This window comes from Archocentrus centrarchus, chromosome 11 (genome assembly GCF_007364275.1).
Source record: "Archocentrus centrarchus isolate MPI-CPG fArcCen1 chromosome 11, fArcCen1, whole genome shotgun sequence".
NCBI lineage: Eukaryota > Metazoa > Chordata > Actinopteri > Cichliformes > Cichlidae > Archocentrus > Archocentrus centrarchus.
Window position 1 is genome coordinate 21,221,866 of NC_044356.1, and position 20,422 is coordinate 21,242,287.

Here is a 20,422-nt window from a genome sequence, read left to right on the forward strand (position 1 = left end):
AAATACATTACACATACTTACATACTTTAATACTCAGTAATAATACATTAATACTCACCCATTGATATGAATGGGTGAATGTATCCATCCATCCATTCTCTTCCGCTTATCCTGTTCAGGATTGCAGGGGGGCTGGAGCCTATTCCAGCCGTCATAGGGTGAGAGGCAGGGTACACCCTGTACAGGACTAACACAGAGAGACAGACAACTATTCACACTCACATTCACACCTATGGGCAATTTCGTTAATGGGGTTAAGATTAATCCACAATGAAAATAATAATTTGTTGCAGTTGGGTACGAAATACTTTAAAACAAGCTCCACCTCAGCCAAATGAAATTGTAAAGCTTGCTGTTGCATTGAAGAACACAGCAGCAACATTGACAACATGGGATGACATGCGACATTTCTCTAAGTTCTAAGCTTTTTTTTTTTTTTTTTTTTTTTTTGGCTACTTTAAATGCTGATAATTATGTATATACAGGTAACGCCATTTATGGAATATATTATTTTGAATGACAGAATAATTTTTTACTTTCCCACTGGGTTAATATTTGATTCTATGGGAACCTCCTGCCAGCGCATGCGTACACACGCTGTTGTCGACGGAGATGGCGCTGCGCAAAGGAGCTCTGCATTTAAACCTGCTGGTCAGGAGCCCTAATTTTTACAAGTTTAACTCACTTCTTGGTGGTGTCCGGTCTTTGTCTGAAAAAGTCTCATCTAAACAAGTAACGACCAGTGTCCCAGAGACTGCGGGTGACCATTTAATCTACACACAAGAGCATTTTGCATTAAAGGAGTCCCTCAGAAAGGTACGCAGGACTGCTAACACTGACAAGGAAGTTTTGAGACAACAAAGAAAAGCTTGTTTTTAGCGAGGAGACAGTTGGATATTGTTAATACCCTGCTGCAAAGCAGTAGCAACAGAATTATTACGCCTAGCATAACTCTGAAAACAGTATGTAGGAGGTGGGGGCAGTAAAGTAAAAATGGGTGAGAGGTCAGGGCTAGCTTGTTGCTCCGCTGAGCTGTGTTGATGTCTCCTGTCTGTCTGTTCTTCATGCTTACGCCCCTGATTCTGTCCAGCATTTTCCCGTTGTTGCTGCTACATTTGGAAAGTACTGTTAATATATGTGCCCGCAAATAACTGCACACCTGCAGGTTTTGAGGAAACAAGAAGATTAAGGCTACACTGTTTACAATTAAGAGCACAGCCGCCGTACACGCCCACGTCCCGCCCATTAATAAACACGCACAGCAGCTCTGCCTTCTGCCTTTTGTTTACATGCTTATATATATGTAGGGTCAGATTTGTTATATTTTAATCAGCTAATGTGAAGCTGGAGCTTTATATATATATATATATATATATATATATATATAAAGCTCCATATATATATATATATATATATATATATATATATATATATATATATATATATATATATATATAAAAATTTCAAAATATCAGAATTTGTGGTAAGGCCTTTAGGTGTACCCACTGATAAATATAAACCAATAAAACAGCAAGAGCGCATTTAACAGCTATTTCTAGGTGAAGTGTGATGTTAGAAGTGGAGCCTATGCTTTTCAGCATTAGCTCTCTTTGAAGGACAGCTATGCCTGTGTTATGACATGGTTCACATTTAGGTTCACAATGAAACCGTTGTTTATTTTGTGTGATAGAACAGGGAACACATCCAAAAATGCCTGATATCATCTGGCTTGTTGGTGGTTTATCTGTGTGTCTGCATTAGATAAACAGCAACGGTGATTGGAGTAATGAGTGGGCCCTGGCCTTCAGATTAAACAGCTAATCAGGCCAATGTACTTTAGCCTAAACAGACAGCATTTTTTGTTTTGTGTAAACCAAAAAAGTTGGCCATGAATCAATTATCTACGAGCCAAATACCTTTAATTCCACAGTTCAGAGCTGGAAATCTTCCTCTGGCTACAGAGGCGGGCAGTTTCAGAAACATTGAGGTTCAAAACTAATAGACTTTTGTGATTTGGGAGAATCAGACTGAGAGTCTGTTTTTCTCTGGACAGTGAAGTGGCCCAAAAAGCCCCTGAAATATTCTGTTGTACAGAAGATCTAGGATTGTTGATTTTTAATTTGTGTACATTTTCTAAATTTGTCTAAAGGGTCTGGCAGAGAAGGTAAGATGCACTGTTTAATTAGTATTTAATTTGTGTGCAACAATTTTTACTCTTTGCTTAAGCAAGGGTAGGTTGTAAAGGGACATTAAGTGAGGGTTTAGACATAAACTGAGATCATTTAAAGGCCCCCAGGTCTCTTGGATTAATGCTCTTTTCAACTATTAAGTACACCCCCCCCCCTTTAGAGAAATATTTTTCTCTGTTATGATTAGTGCTTTCTGGCAGAGGTTTATTTGTTGTTTTTTTTTTCTTTTTTATAAGTAGCTCCAAATAATGGTATCAAAAAAAGAAAAAAATCAAAGAAAGCATTAGTAATCTGCCTGACTCATTTAGAATTTATATTATCATAGTGACAAAGTTATCATAGAGACAAAGTAACAGTAAGACCCTAATTTAAGGCATAGATATTGCGGGAAATAGAGTAAAGTTTGTTTTCTGACTAAACCTTTAAAGGATGCCAGAAGGTCAAAAATAAACTAGCACTGGGAATATTGGGAAGGGTGAAAAAAATTGAAAGGAAATGCAGGACAATATGTTGGCAGTGCAGGAAAGGGAATTCAAGGTCAAAGAGTTTATTAAAAGAATCATACTCTTTGTTTAGAGGTATTGAAATGGGATTATAGGAAATACTTCCTTTACTGCTGAAGTTTAGCGTTTCACAGTGGCAATGTTTCCACTACTAATTTAATAAGAGTGGGTGTGACCACGTTGGACTGCATTCAGTTACAGATACAAAATAAAAAAGAAACAAAAGATCTTGTCAGGAAATGAGGTTTCACGACTAGACTGACTACATCTGTAGTGCCGGGAAGCTCAACTGCTTTCATTCATGAAGAGCTGAAAAAAGATTTACCTAAAATTTCTAGGAAGAGACTACTATGTGCAACCTACTTTAGAAGGGAATTTCTGACAATGCAGCTCCAGCAATCCGACGACCTCTTATGAGCAAGCACTTGATGACAATGGGAAGGAAAAGCTCAGGAAGAAACCTCCAGCAGAACAAGGCTCACGAAATGGCAGCCATCTGCCAAGACCAGCTAGGGGTGAGGGGAAAGAGAAAAGAGCAGAGGGAGTCAGGACAAAATGCACACTAGGATAGAGAGACACACAGTTTAATAGTTACTAATGATTAAATTCAATAGTATAGCATAAACACACAGAGTGAAAAGAGGTGAGTACATAAGAAACACTCTCATGGGAAGTCTCTAGCAGCCTTGGCCTATTGCAGAGTAACTAAGGGAGGGTTCAGGGTCACCTGATTGAGCACTAACTATAAGCTTTATTAAAAAGGAACATTTAAAACCTAATATTAAAAGTAGACTTTATGTCTGTAAGACATGTCTATAGTTTAACTAATTGATTTATGTCACCTGGCTTCATGAATAAATAAAGTTGAGTATCATCTGCATAGCAATGAACATGTATTTAGTGTCTTCTAATAATATTGCCTAAGGGAATGAAGGGATGGTTAAAAATCAGTCTATAATTAGCTAACACAGCTGGGTCAAGTAAATGGGATTCAATTAATGGTTTAATTATTGCACCTTAAAGGCCTGTGGTACATAGTCTGTTAATAAATAAAGGTAAGCTGATCATATTTAAATTAGAAGCATTAATGGTAAGACTTCTTTGATCAGTCTTGTGGGAATGGGGTCTAAAAGACATGTATTTATTTTTGAGCTGACTGTCAAAATCATAATACTCAACTATCATGTCAGGCAAAAACATGTCTTTAAAATAGAAAGTCTGTTTAGATGCTGATTCAGATCATTTAGAAAAAAAAATAGACAGATTGCTTTGTGGTTTTAAGGTTTTTCATGCTGAATTAAATTAATTTGCAGATTAGGTCTGGATTTTGTGATATTTGCTACAATGTATGACAGTCAACTATGACAAATGTCATTATGTGACTTGACAGTATGTCGCTCGAGAAGAACGAAATACCCTCCAGATGGTCAAAAGCAAGAATTATTGATCTATCATTATCCCTTTCTTTCCCATTTAATAATGAGTCAATTAGCAAAAATAGCTTCCAGATTTTCTTCACTGCAACCTATTCAACATGCATTCCTTTTAGATTTGTCCAGCTTACTTGTCCAACAGATTGGAAGGAATCTGTGTAGAGTGCCTGCTTGTTTTAGTAGATAGGTTGCAATTTGCACAAGTGTACTGACAGTGTATTGCAAGAGGAAGTGATTCTGTTAACATTTTGGCCCACAAGTAGTCTTTATTGCAATATATATTTATGTGCGTCATCATTTTCCAGCTCTAACCTATCCACGTTAACACAAATGCTTGTCTTGGACAGAGAAGCCCAGTATGTATCAACGGTGTCTTTCTATGAAAAAAAAACGTTTCTCCAAACTGGACATTTTGTACGACTTTTTTAATTCAATGTTTCTGACCTGATCTTACTACATGTCATGTCAGTGATGTGAAATCTTTCTGGTATGTTGCACAAGGAGTACACCTTTGTAAAATTCGGGATTACTCCCAGATGACATTTGTGTTTCCCTTTCCAGCAGCTAGTGGTCCCTCCCTTTCCCTCCTCAGGATGTGAACTTTGAACATTGATACATTTATTGCACATTAACAGGGGCCAGTACCTGCCTTTTTAAATGCTTTTTCTTGTGTTTAAAGTTCTATAACTGAGCCTTACTTTCAGAGAGTAAGGCCCTGGTACGGTACCTGTGTGTGCCCTGTATCTGTGTCAAAGGTAGTGTCTGTTTTCTGTCCTGTGCGGTAAAATGATGATAGTCATGTTTTCTTTCTTTCTCACCCAGTACGTTTCTTTTGGCTCTTCAGGGGTTGGCAGGTTTGGGTTTGCTTGTTTTGGCAGGCAAGAATGACTGAATGACTGTGTGTGCATGACTTTTTTCAATCTGGGGGGGGCTTTTAAAGTTTGTTTTTTTTTTTAATCAAAGAAACACAAATAAATAATCCATAGCTCAGTTTTATTGGCTAAAAAAAATTAATTTAATTATTCCTATTCCTACCTAATACTTCTTGCGTTTTAATCATTACTTTTTACTGGCTTTCTCCACCATTTAGAGCAGATAGTACAGAGCAGAGAAACACAATGAAGGAGCAAATAGTCATGGGTCTGTTGAAAACATGGTCCATTAAAAAAGCTTATTAACAAATAGCAAGTGAAGATGCATTAGTGGAATTTCTAGAAACATTAAAAATGGACTAGTACATTCACAGTGCATAAGTTTTTATTTTATGTGTTTCTCTGTTAATTGATTTGCTTGCATGGCAGCACTTCATATTGAGATTATTTTGCAGAAGATGCTGTTGTTTTGTTGTTTTGTGCACTAAAGGTTCATGCCTGCTGTGTGGGGGAGAATTGTTTTAGAAATTGACAAACACAGTACCAGATGAATTGTAACCCACACTATAGCTGTACATCCTATTCTCTGGGAAGCCTTTGAGTTCATTGGTGCTTCACCATCTGGGGACCACTTCCAGGTGCTTGAAATGAGTCATGGCACCAGAGTTCAATCATTGCATAGTCTGTTCCAAAAACCAGGTTGCAACCTTCTCTTCGCTCACTGCAGACACTTTGGTGACTCACAAAACACTGTTAGAGGACCCTGCAGCTTTAATTTGGATTTAGGAGACAAAAGCAAAAGCTGCTCTCGTTGCTGAAGGATATTATGTAAATTTGAGTTTCAAGATGACCACGAAACATTTGTTTCCCACATATAAAACATTATTTACTTTAGTTCTGATACAGATTAGCATGAATCTAGGTGGACTTTTGTGGATGTATAATATTATCGTGTAATTCAACAAGTCAACATCATTTACCTCTCAGATTCTGAAAGTTGTCCGTTGACCACAGATGCGAGCTTACAGCTTTTTCGTTCCACTCTAAAGTCATAAAATACGCCATAGTGATCCTTCATTTTTAGGCAGCTGTATCCCTTTGGCTTTGTAGCTGAGTAGATGGAGTTGCTGCTAACCCATAAAGAGTGCCATTAGTATGGGTTTCAGCACTGAGATTTAGTTTTGCATGCTGATCTAAATATTACTTTCGAGGTTTCTCCTGCGGTGCCAAGAACAAAATGATGGGGGGGAACACTGAGTCATTAAAATATTGGCATGTAATGCATACCAAATATCTGCACAATATTAGCTTCCAGCAGCATCAGAACAAAAGTGCTCAGTATAAGCTATCAAAATGCCACGTGCACTGATAGCGTATACATGTTGAAAATAGCATGTCTTTCATACTCTCGCCATATTCATCATGATTATAAGCCAACCATATAATACATTATTTCCAGCCTGCTTTCTATTCATTGATATTCGATACCTTCTGTTTCTGTCTGGTTTAAATAGATTACATAGACTTTAGAATAGATGTGCACCACGCAACAGGAACCCCACTATATATAAAAATCATTTTAAGTGCCTTCCTTCACACTCATACTGTACGTCCTTTAGGTCTTCTGAGGCAGGAGATAAAAGAGATGGGCTGTCAGCTGTTGTTAGAATCACATTATGGTTTAAAAAAGGAAAGAAATGTTTGCATGTTCGTACAGAAATATGCACATACCCGCTTAAAATTCACAAGAAACAAATATAAAGACTTCACGTGCTCTGTAAATTAGAAGTACACATAAAACATGTTATCTCTCCACTGTGGTGTTTGTGCTATAGCTCATCGACCAGGAGATCAACCCTTATGTGGATCAATGGGAAGCAGAAGGGACATTTCCAGCCCACAAAATCTTCAAAATCTTGGGAAATGCAGGATTTCTAGGAGTCAACAAACCAGTTGGTAAGATACCTAATATTATCTTTTGGGTAATGCGGTAGCTCAGCCGTTAAACCCTTCTAATGTCAATTTCCAGGTCAGTGTCCAGTCCTCACTCATGTTTTTTTTTTTTTTTTTTGTGAGGATTGGCATAGAACACACATACAAAAGGAAACTTGGTGTGTCTACTTGGCCATCTGTATTGTTGTTAGATCTGTTAAAGACTTGCAGTGCATGCTGGGATAGGTTCCAACACCTGTGAGTTTGAAAAATGATGAGTTTAATTAATCTAGTGGGGTTCCTGCATTATTAGGAGGAGAGGGCTAGGGAATGGCTTTGTTTTATTTAAAGACTCAGAAGGAAGCTTGTTTGCTACGAAGAGATCTGAGACAAGCCCGCTGAGAAATTCTAATAACCGTCACATCAAGGTGCCAAACTTGTGTTTTGTGTCTTGAAAACAAAATGTTTTTCACCTGGTTATGTCTTACATGCAAGTTTATATTTAGAAAATAATATTGTAATGACTTGGTCTAAACATGTAAACTGCTAAAAATCCTCCATGTTGTACATAAACATTGTACTTACCTCCTGCAAGTACACGATTTACTTCCTACCTATTTTCTTTTAAATTGATCCTAATACCTTAAAAGATGAGTTGAAAGTATTAAAAATGTTTAAAGGGCCATTGATGCTTGGCTTATGTTTGCTGTATATGTATCTATTGCATGAAAATAATTGAATAGGAGTATCTGAGGGCATTTTGCGACACAAACTTTTGTCCATTTATATTCTTGCTCTTTCCCGTTGGTAATCTATGCCGACATGAAGACTGATTAATCATCCAGGCCTCAGTCTAAATGATAAATGCTACTTGGTCAAGCTGTTTCTCTTGCCATAGCAAAAACCCCATGATAAATTTGTAACATAGCTGAGATTTGAAATCCCTTGGCAAAACATAAATATTGTTTTTAAGGTTAGTTTTGCTTTTAATACCTAAGAAGACTGTCTCGAAAATCAGTCTCTCACAATCATAATTTAGGTGATGGATAGAATTTCCCTTAATTTGGGGATACATGGATTGAAATATATCCCACAACGTACTGTAAACCAAGGAGTCCTTCACTGTGTGCCCATTTTGACCATTTCTGCTTCAAGAAACATGTAGCACAAATTTTTCACAGCTGAATTCATGTCCCATTTGCTTTTCTTTAGGTCTGACAACCATTCATTATGAGTCTGGTTTACAAATGCTCCCACTGTGATGATGGGTGCTGGTGTCACAGCACTATCCCACTACAGCTGTCTGTCCAGCTGGGTCGTTACTGAGATAGTGGGAGGTAGTGGGAAATTTACAGTACAGGACCACAAAATATGTGTGGTTATATGTGTAATCCATTCTTAGGGGAGGTGTTTGCCAGTCAAAAGCAGATATGCAGATGTATAATGTTACTAGTGTATTTTGTGTTATTCCCACAGTAAAAGATTAGTTTCTCTAAATGAATTTGGTAATTTGTTTTTGGTAAATTACTGCTGTTGTTTGTTTTCTGACATTTAATGGTGAGCAGGAAAAAAAAGTTACGTGAGCAGACATTGTTGGACAGTGAGTCGCCCATAGAGGTTTGTCACAAGTCTGTAGGTCAGAGAGAAGGGAGGGCGAGCGAATTAAAATGTGCTGAGTACACAAGCATTAAGCATTAGTTGACAAGATTAGAGAGAGGAGGATTCTCACAGCGGGAAGGCTGGGTGAAAGACACGCTGTATGATCAGGTTGTAGATTAACTGCAAACATGTACAGCACAAGAAACATGCTTAAGAGACACCATTTGGAAAGCAAAGTGACAGTACAGGGTCAGTAATACTCTGTAAATGACAAGTGTTAAGGACATTCAATTGACATGGTTAGATATTGGCTCTGATAATGTATTCTTGGTGTACAGTATATAATAGGAGTTGGAATAACATCAGTACCATATTGCTTTCTCTTGCAATAAAGAGAAAAGGAGTGACCAGAGTGACTGCTTCATGACTCCTCATGGTGGTGCAGAGAGTTAATTAAATTCAGAACTGCACACTGACGACACAGTGCAATGATTTTCTGCTTTGTGTCATGTTAGGGGTGTTTGTTCTTCAATTACTCAGGTATCAGGATGTATCATATAACTTTTTTGCAGTTGATCAAATATGTATATATCTCTTTAAAATCCATTAGGAAATACATTTGACATCTAATTTCTGGATTTGCAATAGATAATGCACAAACATTGTGTTTTACGCTTTTACCGAGTCATCGTGCTGAAGTTCTTTTAATAATAGCAGGAAGGACCAACATTTCCAGTCTGTAAAAAAATGCACGCGCTTAGAAAAACTACGATAAGATGTTTCCGTGGGCTGCACTGCCGACTAATGAAGCAGACTCTCACACAGCTCTGTATTGTGTTAATTGATTCAGACGCTTGGATTACAAGAATGGGAAAAGGGATTTAGGAGTCTGTTTAATTTAGACGTTATTCATCAAGTGAAAGAGAGACATGTTTACCCTTGATGAGGAAAGTACTCAAGCAAAATACAATGCAAAAAAAAATAAAAAAAAAATCTTCAGAAGTCCAAAAGTAAATGGCATATGGTTGTAAAAGCATATGGTTTTAGTAAAAATTTGAAAACATGTTGAGATTGGGCTTGAGATTGTTCCTCAACACACAGAAACAAAAATCTGAACACCTGCAAACTGCACAGTGAACAAGTGAAAGGCTTCTTATGCTTAATAAATATTAAATGCTCACTGAAAGACTCGTATGGACTGTATCGTGGTGATATGTGGTGGCACGGTTGACATTTAAAGTGTAGTTTTAAAGGACTGTTCAGGCAAATGTCAAGTCACTCTAACAGGTGGCCCCGAAATAGGAATTAAAGAACATGATTTAGGCCTGTGTGTATGCATTCAGGTACAGTAGTGACAGTGGTATCTTAATATCTGACAAGCATTACAGACTGTTGACTAAACAGAGCTAAGGCAGGGCTTTAGACTAATATCTCTCTATTTTTCAAAAGGGAATCAATTTTACAACAATAAGAAAGCTTTGTAAAGTAAATTCCCCTATGTGATCAGAAGACAAAACTCAGTGCTTACTTTCTACTCTTCTTAGTTCTGCACAAAGAAAGGCATTTTAACCTTTCAAAACATGAGAACAGGAAGTTTTCCCAAGGCAGCCACATTGAGGGAGATGAAGGGGGGATGACCCGTGGCTCACTGTTTTCCTTTTGCTCTGACAGAGAGGTATCTGCTGACCATACAATGGAAATGGCCTGGCAGGCTCCACTTTTTCCCTCTTCACCGGGAATTTTTGTACAGGATTTAAAATGAATAAACTTTTAGTGAGACCTGCATGTGCAGGCTGTTTTTCTTTCACTTTTTTGCTTCACTTATATTTTGATAAATACTTTTTAGTGATTTTTCTATTCAGAAACATTAGCGCAGTGGTTTTATATGACATCACACAGTAATGATGATAATAATGATGCATGCATTCGTGAGTTGAAAAGCAGTACAATGACACTTGTGTCCATTGTAGTAGTTATTACAGGACAGTGTTGTAGAAGGGCTTATGAGAGTGATTCATCTTCACAGTGATCTGTTTTATTATCAGGCTCCTCATATTGGTGCTGCATTAACTTCAGAGAAATAAAACACTAGTCTCAGTGCTGCACCTTAAGATTCTTTATCCTTATATTTCTCCTTCATATGAGGAGAAATGAGGAGCTCCACCTTATGAGAGCCTATAGTGAGGAGCATCTGCTACTCTGAAGAGACATGCATGTATGGGTTTGACATTTGTGACAGGATTCTGCTTTGTTTTTCTTCTGCTTGCTTGTTCAACCAGACAGCCTGCTGTTTTGTTTAAAGTGGGATAAACCTTGGTGCTTCCCTCCGTTCACATTAACCGCTGCAGGGTTTCCAGGGCTCAGGGACTTATCTCTGCACAGCTGCACCTGTTTCCTCTTATTTTTGGCTCCCCCCCTCTCCCTTGTTTGCTTGTCCCTATATATTTTCCCTTTTCTGTGTCCCAGTTTATTTTGCTTTTTCTGTTATTCCCTGTCTGTCTTTGACAGTCTGGCACGCTGCGCTTTCCATTATTCGCTAACTAGTCTGGCAGGTGATATTAAACCACTTTGCTTGAGTTGCCAGCCTCTGTGTGGTAAATTCACTCATAATTATTCATTGTCAGTCAGTGCTAGTATCCATCATTCAGTGGCTGGTGTGCTGTATTTAGTAATGAGAAAACAGCACAGAACATTCACAAATGCTTAGTCTTGTTACATTTTGACTGCCTGGTCATTATCATCAGGACATTTGTCCTAAACGAATAATTGTCAGCTTAAATTTGCTTGACCAGCATAAGATTTGTAAGATTTTTTATTTATTTATTGTACTGCAGAATGACTGTTTATCTTCATATTGTCTTCTTTTGAGAGGACTTGTAGAATTGTTTGCCAAACCAGGTTGAGAGAAGTCTATTTTAACCGATGATGAAAGGCACAAGAAAGATAAGAGATTGATCTTAGTGAGAATAACTGACATAAATATGTGTTTTAAACATGGTTTATAATGCAGCATTCAGCTCTATTAAGGAGCGTGGTTCATTGCAAATATCCTCACTCCCAGATTGGAAGAAAATGGAGATCAGTTTTTGACTTTTTTTTTTTTTCTTTTTTTTGCCAATGGGTTGTTGAAGAGATCAAAATCTGGTTTGAGTTACTAGTAGAACAGATGAGATGACAGTGACTCTTATCAACAGTGTGCTGCTGATCTCCCAACAGTGCTTTTTACACATTATTACAGATAGCACAATTAATGATAACATCCTCTAATTAATTTGAGTGCATGCTCCAGTGCCAACAGATCACAATATTATGTATGTATACTGGTGTACATTGTGTGTATGTGGGGATTTTAGAGAGAGGGGATAAAAGGAAGTGAGACAGGAAAGGAGACTGCAGGGCTATTTTAAGGTGACTATTGTAGTGATGGTATATATTTATTTGAAGTGACTTGCACTGATAAGTCATTCTTTCTTCCTCTTTGTGCTTTGCAATAATGCTCTGCGTCTGGTTTCAAGTTGCACATAGTTTAAGGACAAACAAAAAAATCTACTAAAATATCAATATACAGGAATACACGTGATATACTGAAGCTTTAAATGTGTTTTGTCTTGTGCAGAGTATGGGGGCTTAGGCCTTGACTACAGCTTCAGTGTAGCAGTGGCAGAGGAGCTGGGCAACATCCGCTGTGGAGGAATCCCCATGGCCATCGGGGTACAAACTGACATGACTACTCCTGCACTCGCCAGGTACAAGCCTGCAAACCCAGTGTCACATTCTCTGAATCTATTCTTATGATTGCCTTGGAGTCATGTCATTGAACACTTTGGGGTTGGTACTTTGTTTGCTTGTGTGACTAATCCCTCCGGTGGGGAAGAAGGTCACATATGAACAGAGTATGCAACTGTGCATAATATCAAATTATCTTTTCTTTTTATAGATGTTCTTTAGATCAAAGATAGAAAACTGTATTTATGACAGAGCGCTTGCATTAGACCCAACTGTGAACAGTATTATTTTCTTTGATTTAAAAAAAAAAATCAACCATGCTTTCTCTTATGTAACATGTACAACAGTGTTCTTACATTATTACTATTACTACAGCCTGTTGTACAGTCAAGGTCCTGTATGTTTGGTAATAGTTTGTTTCACACAACATGGGTGAAGCAAACTATTATCAAACATACAGGACCTTGGCTTGTGTGATATCCTTTTGCTTTAGCTTCTGGTGACACAAGACAAGATTCTGTGAAATAGACAGTCAGAGTCTCAGGAGCTTAATTAGAGGATCTACTCTAGCCTGCAATGAGATTTAATACTATAAAAGAGCTGCAGATGAGTGGGAGTGATACTGTGTGAACTCCCTCCTCACTCCCACTGGAGCTGTAATTGCCTCAAACATGGCAGTGTTGTTTTAAAGCATACGATCTGCAGCTGTGCCTTGCTACAGTCACACAAGTTTGGCAAACCTTAATTTGACATGTCCTAAAAATATTGGTTAAAAAATAACTGGGAACAATAAAGCGAAAGTGCTATATAGTTATAGTTGCTTGTACTCTGTGCATTTCTGTATGTGTGTCTGTGTTTGTGCAGGTTTGGTTCAGATGAGCTTAAGAAGGAGTTCCTCCTTCCCTCCATAACGGGGGACAAAGTGGCCTGCCTTGGAGTTAGTGAGGTTGGAGCTGGCTCTGATGTCTCAAGTACGTTTAATATTATCTTCTTTTTTCTAGAGCATGGGGCTCTAAGTTCACTGTCGTCATATATCATCATTTTTGAGTTCCTTTTCTGGGTGCGTTGATAGTCTTTTAATCTAAGGTTTCCATTTAAACCCCTGGTTTCTGAACACTCAACCACTTGCCTATTCAGGTATCAAGACCAAGGCAGTGAGGAAAGGTGATGAATATGTGATCAATGGGGGAAAGATGTGGACCACCAACGGTACCCAGGCAGACTGGATGTGTCTCCTCGCCAACACCAGTGATGGGCCCCCACACAGGAACAAATCACTCATCTGTTTGCCCATGAACTTGCCGGGTAGGGTTAGTCAGATCGTTATCGATGGTTGAAGACATTTTATGCAGAAAATATGCAATTTGTGATTGATTTCCATCCAGAAAGTGTAAGATTGTGCTTGTTTGCGGATTGCTCTGGAAAGCACAGATTTGTCATTTGTTATTTTGTAATATTGCTCATGGCCATAATAATGTTCTTTCTGTTTCCTGTCCGCTCCACCACAGGAGTACAAATCACCCGAAAGATTGATAAACTGGGTATGTGGTCATCTGACACTGCTGAAGTGTTTTTTGATGATGTCCATGTGCCCTATAAGAACGTTATCGGCCAGGAAGGCATGGGCTTCACCTATCAGATGCTTCAGTTCCAGGAAGAGAGGCTTTGGTCGGTGGCCAATGGTAAGTAGACTTTACTCGATAAATCTTATCTTACTTATTATGCCAAGGATACGCAGTCATCAGACATCATCTAAAGTTTTAGCCTCCTTCTCCATGTTCTCCATGCCTCCTACAGATTTTACTGGAAAATGTGCAGTTTGTGGTATTAGTCGTGTTTCACTTTTAGTTTCCAGATAAATGGGGAGTTCAGGTCATATGGTTCAAGCAATTTGTCAAGCATATGTTTGCTTTTGATTTGAGTCAATGTTTTCTTGGGCAGAATCCACAAGAAACTATTTATGCTGGTTTTTACTGGATCTGACACTAATGTATCAGCCTGTCTGTCCTGGTTAATCCAAACCAGAGTTATCTCCAGCACAGGTAGATAACACATTTCAGTTGAGGTGTTAAAAATAACTCTTGGTTACCTCCAGTATTGACCACAATGGACAACATCATTCAGGACACCATCCAGTACACACGGCAGAGGAAGATCTTCAAGCAGCCTGTTCTTCATCACCAGGCAGTTCACTTCAGGTTGGCTGAGCTGCAGACGGAGGTCGAGCTGCTCCGCTCTCTCCTGTACCGTGCTACAGGTAGCTTCACTTTATAGACTACATAAAGTTAAATATTGATGTTACCTTGGTATAGTAGGCTGCACCTGGATGACTCTTCATTCTTAATTACTCCCAAGTTTGGTAGGATATACAGAATATATTGGAAACAGCTGTTATGGTATGGTTTGGATTACTAATGAGAAAATCTTTGACTACTGTACCACATAACATTTTATTATTTAATTTTAGAAACAACATTATGAAAGTATGTAGTACTGTGCAAAGGAGCTTTACTTCTTTAGATTACAAGAGTGAGTCAATCCCCATAGATCTCTATTGGAAAATGCTTAGCTTTACAGCAGGAAAAAATATTATTATATGAAGTTTTCTTTGGAACTGCTCAAAAAATATAGAAGTGCCTAAATGATATATTATATATAATATCATTAAAGGTATCACTGTATTATTAAATATATTAATAAATGTAAGCACATAATGTGACATTTCTTTACCTTGCACTAATCCCCCTATTCATTTATGTTTCAACTTAAATTTATACTCTGTTTATTAGCATACTCATTTTTAATTTTAATATAGTGAAGCAATATTTTCCCATCCATAACAAATTTTTCAGTTTTCTTTATGCATTTCTGCAAGACCAGTGGGTGATCTCACAGTCAGAACCTCCATCTTTTTTTATGAAAGAAAGCTACTTTCAGCTGCTCCCTGATTCACAAGAGTTCATCACAGCTTCACATATTTGATTTGGCAGGTTTTTAATGCTGAATGTCGCCCTGATGCAACCCCCAAGGGATTTGTGTCTCTTTCAGGGATCCGACCAGACAAACCCAATTCCAAAATAGTTTCTCAACCTTTTCAGAATTGGGTTTGTATAATAGCAGGTTGAGAGTCCATGAAGCCAAGTGGAGAGAAAAGGTACATGTAGAAAAGGTACATGCCCAGCTCTTCCAGAATGCAGTCCAAGTTTTTTACACTGCCATCTTTATAATATGTGGGTGTCCAAGGTCTTGTGATTTTTCTCACTCAGTTTAAAACCCCTTCAGTGGCCAGTAGCTTTGGGTGAATTCATCAGACTGGGAACAGTTCAAGTCAGCATTTGCTTTCCCAGAATTCAAAGCTTTTCACATCTGTTTGGTGCAGGTAGATAAGCACACACACGGCCACACAAACTTTTTTTTAGATGCTGAAACAGGAGAAATCATGCGGCTCACACATGTTCCTCTAGAGGGTACCTACAATGGAGGCACAGATCAGTTGCACTGGGAAAAGGCTTGAATGTGGAAAAACATTGAATCAGAGCCAGCCGCATGTGACTGAAACTGAAGCACATTTGTTTTATTGTCTGTTTTCCTCTTTTCATTCCCGTCCACCTGGACAATTTTCACTGCTTGTGGCTATTCTTTGTTTGCAGCATTGTATATTAAAGGCAACGATGTCACCAAGCTGGCATCCATGGCCAAATTAAAGGGGGGCCGCCTGGCCAGAGAACTGAGCGACAGCTGTCTCCAGTACTGGGGAGGTATGGGATACACCAGTGATGTGTCAGTCAGCCGATTTTACAGGTAAGACTGCAATGAGGTCAGAACTAAGACACACTATATGGTTACTGCTTTGGATTTCCTTATTGTCATATCTGAAAATGGTAAAACACAACCTAACTGAAACATACTAGATATATGTGTGTCTACAAAATTTAAAAAAAATCTAAATTAATATCTAACCCAAACCTATGACTGAGCAGCTACTGTATGGAGCCTTGTTAGCTTATATATCCATCAAGCATAACATTAAGACCACTGACAGGTGAAGTGGATAACACACTTATTATCTCTTCATCGTGGCACCTGTGAGTGGGTGGGATATATTAGGGTGCAAGTGAACATTTTGTCCTCAAAGTTGATGTGTTAAAAACAGGAAAAATGGGCAGTGTAAGGATTTGGGCAAGTTTGACAAGGGCCAAATTGTAATGGCTAGATGGCTGGGTCATAGCATCTCCAAAACTGCAGCTCTTGAGGGGTGTTCTCAGTCTGCAGTGGACAGTATCTATCAAACGTGGTCCAAGGAAATAACAGTGGTGAACCAATGACAGGGTTATGGGCAGCCAAGGCTCATTGATGCACGTGGGGAGGTAAAGCTGGCCTGTGTGGTCCAAACCAACAGACGAGCTACTGTAGCACAGATTGCTGAAAAAGTTAATGCTGGTTCTGACAGAAAGGTGTTGGAATACACAGTGCATCACAGTTTGTTGTTTATGGGGCTGCTTAGCTGCGGACCAGTAAAGGGCGCTCATGCTGACACCGTCACCTGCTGAAAGTGCCAACAATGGGCATGTGAGCATCAGAGCTGGACCACGGAACAATGGAAAAAAGTGTCCTGGTCTGATGAATCACTCTTTCTTTTACATAACGTGGATGGCTGGGTGCATGTTTGCCGCTTTCCTAGGGAATACCTGGCACCAAGGTGCACCATGGGAAGAAGGCAAGCCGGTGGAGGCAGTGTGACACTTTGGGCAATGTTCTGCTGGGAAACCTTGGGTCCTGCCATTCATGTGGATCTTACTTTGACACATACCACCTACCTAAGCGTTGTTGCAGATCATGTACACCCTTTGGTGGAAACGCTATTCCCTGATGGCTGCAGCCTCTTTCAGCAGGATAATGCACCCTGGCACAAAGCAAAAATGGTTCAGGAATGGTTTGAGGAGCATGAGTTTGCAAATTCCCCAGATCTCAAACCAATCGAGCATGTGTGGGATGTGCTGGACAAACATGTCCAATCCATGAAGGCCTTACCTCGCAACTTACAGGACTTGAAAGATCTGTTGCTAACATCTTGGTGCAGATGCCATAGCACACCTTCAGGCCTTGACAGGTCAGGGCTGTCTGGCAGCAAAAGGGGTGGGGCAACACAATATCAGGCAGGTGGTCATAATGTTATGCTTGATCAGTGTATTGTTTTTATGTTAGCAGCATTCAGTTTTGTTGTAGGTGTTTAAGATTCTGATCAGTGTATATTATTTATGAGTTAAATGCAATTTCTTAATAATTACGTTAGAATTACACAGATTAATGGCTTCAATGTAATAATGCTTGAAAACATCATCTGAGGCCCCCTTTAGTTATTTGGTGTCTAATAACACTTCCTTTCAGATTCTTAAGTACTTGTTTTGCACGATGCTGACATCTAGTGACAGGGCAAATAATGCAACTGTATTGTGGTGACGCAACACAGGGTAATTTAGGTGAATCAAATGCAGCTTGCTGTTCACACGGTTGTGACAGGTGGAAAAAAAAAACAAACAAAAAAAAAAAGCAATGTGAAATTTGTCTTCCTTGCAGGGATTCCAGATTAATGTCAATTGGTGCAGGAGCTGATGAGGTAATGCTGGGAATCATCTGCAAGTACATGGACACACTACCCGGCAAGTGATGTCATCAACGGCACTCCCAGTGGGGACAATCACCCAAGTGCAGTTCTGATTTGTCAGACACTTTGAGCACTTACTCAGATGAGATTTTGCATTTGCCTTTTTAACAATACTATGCGGTCGTAAAGATATCCTTACATGGTCGATCACTCAGATTAATGAAGCTTTTCCCCTTTCCTTGCCTCTATGCACACTCATCAGTTGCAGTTTTGGTTGAATGTTATTTGGTAATTTATATTAATTGTTTAGAATAAAGAAAAATAATGCTCATTAAAAATGGCTTTTATATGTTTAGGACTTTGGTGCTAAAGATATTTCAGTACATCCAACAGTATGAACTCATACCAGCCAATCCAGAGCATAAAATTTGTTTATTTACATTAACATTTTTTTACAATAAAGATGAAACAATGAAGTATACTACCGTTTCTTGTGTGTTTGTCACATGACAACATAATGTACTCTTTTATTCTTAAAGCAAATACACTAGATTACGCATTTAAGATATTCTATTACTTAACTTGAACTCAGCTTGTGCTGCCTGACAAACTTTCACAGATTTGTTGTTGATTGCTGAGAATTACAGTTCGACACAGTCGTATGTTCTACAGTCATTAATCACGCTCTTATGTTCTCAGTCCAGGTTAATTAGTCAGATGTTATGAATAAACACTGTAAATACTGACATTGTCTGCTTCACTTATGCATAACAGTATCCACTATAATTCATGTGATCATCAATTATCTCAGACCTTTTCCTTCTAAACCACTTTTACTTTTTGGTACTCCATCAAACAACATGAGTAGGAGGCCTTTCTCAGTTTCTTCTTGAGTCATTGTCAGACACTGGGGCACATAAAAGCTTAATGATTTCAATAAAAAAAAAAAAAAACATCCCTGCCTTTTCTCTTTACTGTCTTGGTCATCACTGTAGCACAGACTGGAAGAGAAGAACTGAAGCACCGAGTCTTACGGGATCCTCCTATCACCTCAGCCTGATGAACCAGTACAGGACAAAGAAGACGAAAAAGCAGAAGAGTAACATGTAGCACAGCAGTTTCGTCTGACTGCCCCGGGACAGCTGCTTGACTCTGCCGATGGTGGCGCCAAGCAGGCCACCTGTGGAGTCAAAGTCTGTGTCCTAAAGAGAGGGGGAAAGTGATTGAGAAGATTAAAGTCCAGCAGACAACAGCAACAACATTCAGATGCTAGGAGACATGTCTAAAGTTTACAGTGGTGGGGTCTGGATCATTTACTCAAATTCTTTAGTTCTGAGGAGGTTTAATTTTTCCACCTTTTAGGGAGGAATGTACTTTTCATGGCTTCTAAGTTACTTGGGCTGATTTAAGTTCAACCACAACATGGAACCACACATAAAGCAGGCAAAAATAGCTCCCTCCCAGCCTCAAACAACACTAAATGCAGTTAATTTTTTCTAAACCAACAAAAGGTCCAAGAGGCAGCCTACTCCAAATTTAAACTCACCATATCCTCCAGCATTTTATTCTGGTATTTGACCTCTGAGCCAATATCAATGGAGAGCTGTAAACAGAAATTAATTATAAATACATGGCTGGTAATACATAAAAACTGAAATAAGTTTACATTATTTCAGTCTGAGGAAACAAAGGCAAATCGTTTAGATATATATATATACATACATACATACACACATACTCTTTTTTGCAGGGTTCAATAACCGTTAAAAAATAAAACTAAAAGCAAATATCTTCTGATCAGAAGTTACTTACACTTTTTAAAGCGTTGACTTTAGCCCTGAGTCCCTCCTGCAGGTGCTCATTTTCTTCCTCGTACACACTATATCCACTAGCTACATAATTCCCAGAGCCTCCTTCACCTGCATTAAGCGACAATGACATTTAATACAACGTTCGCGAACATCTGAATCCTCTAGTACAATGTTAATGATCAGAGAGTTGTGTAAACTTACACATCACCAAACATTTGTTAACGTTAGCTAGCATTAGTTAGCCAATTAGCAAACATCTTGCCTATGAGTCCAGAGAAGCTTTGATGTAGTTGTTTGTTTCTTACCCAGTCCGGCGCGCCTCATGTCGATCTTCTAAAGGTAATACTGTCCAGTACTTTATGTTAAAAGACTAAATAAGGAAGAAGTTTCACTTGTAAGTGACTCTGTTAACTGCAGCAAATCTTCACAACACAAACGCCACGACACCATACGGCGGCCGACGAGGACGATGACGAGTAGGCGAAAAGGCGAATGCGTGAAAAATACGAACCGTGTTTGATCGTCTTTCCCATTTTACTTTTATGAAACACTAGTGTAAATGTGCCATTCTATGACTGGATGACAATTTAGGCTTCAAAATTGTAAAAAACAAAAACAAAGACACAAAAAAAAAAAAAAAAGACCCTTTATGTTATAATTTTCTGTTATGTATTTAATAAAAACAAATAGTAAGCCATGAAAAAAATTAGGCTTGTCCAGCTCGGGCATCAAAGGTCACACTTTTTTATGAG

At 38.6% G+C, this 20,422-nt stretch overlaps 2 protein-coding genes across 2 annotated transcripts; one reads left to right on the forward strand and one right to left on the reverse strand.

The window, feature by feature from the left end:
- The first annotated feature begins 607 nt into the window (after nt 1-607).
- Nucleotides 608-18,306, forward strand: LOC115788638 (probable acyl-CoA dehydrogenase 6). Its single transcript, XM_030741762.1, has 9 exons — nt 608-816; nt 6,833-6,953; nt 12,145-12,274; nt 13,119-13,225; nt 13,392-13,559; nt 13,763-13,936; nt 14,350-14,511; nt 15,905-16,055; nt 17,832-18,306. The coding sequence occupies exons 1-9, from the start codon at nt 613-615 to the stop codon at nt 17,920-17,922; spliced, it is 1,308 nt and encodes a 435-aa protein (XP_030597622.1). The 5' UTR covers nt 608-612; the 3' UTR covers nt 17,923-18,306.
- bet1 (Bet1 golgi vesicular membrane trafficking protein) lies at nt 18,275-20,132 on the reverse strand. Its single transcript, XM_030741763.1, has 4 exons — nt 19,976-20,132; nt 19,672-19,778; nt 19,406-19,462; nt 18,275-19,061 (listed from the first exon to the last, which is right to left on the reverse strand). The coding sequence occupies exons 1-4, from the start codon at nt 19,992-19,994 to the stop codon at nt 18,906-18,908; spliced, it is 339 nt and encodes a 112-aa protein (XP_030597623.1). The 5' UTR covers nt 19,995-20,132; the 3' UTR covers nt 18,275-18,905.
- Between the last annotated feature and the right edge of the window lie 290 nt (nt 20,133-20,422).

What these genes read in the sequence shown, in the direction of transcription:
- LOC115788638 (XM_030741762.1), top strand. Translation starts at nt 613, where the DNA reads ATGGCGCTGCGCAAAGGAGCTCTGCATTTAAACCTGCTGGTCAGGAGC. An exon ending in TCTCCTGTACCGTGCTACAG is followed by an intron (nt 14,512 to 15,904) that starts GTAGCTTCACTT and finishes CTTTGTTTGCAG; the next exon opens with CATTGTATATTAAAGGCAAC. An exon ending in TCAGTCAGCCGATTTTACAG is followed by an intron (nt 16,056 to 17,831) that starts GTAAGACTGCAA and finishes TCTTCCTTGCAG; the next exon opens with GGATTCCAGATTAATGTCAA.
- bet1 (XM_030741763.1), bottom strand. An exon ending in AAGTCAACGCTTTAAAAAGT is followed by an intron (nt 19,463 to 19,671) that starts GTAAGTAACTTC and finishes TTCTGTTTACAG; the next exon opens with CTCTCCATTGATATTGGCTC. An exon ending in ATAAAATGCTGGAGGATATG is followed by an intron (nt 19,062 to 19,405) that starts GTGAGTTTAAAT and finishes CCCTCTCTTTAG; the next exon opens with GACACAGACTTTGACTCCAC.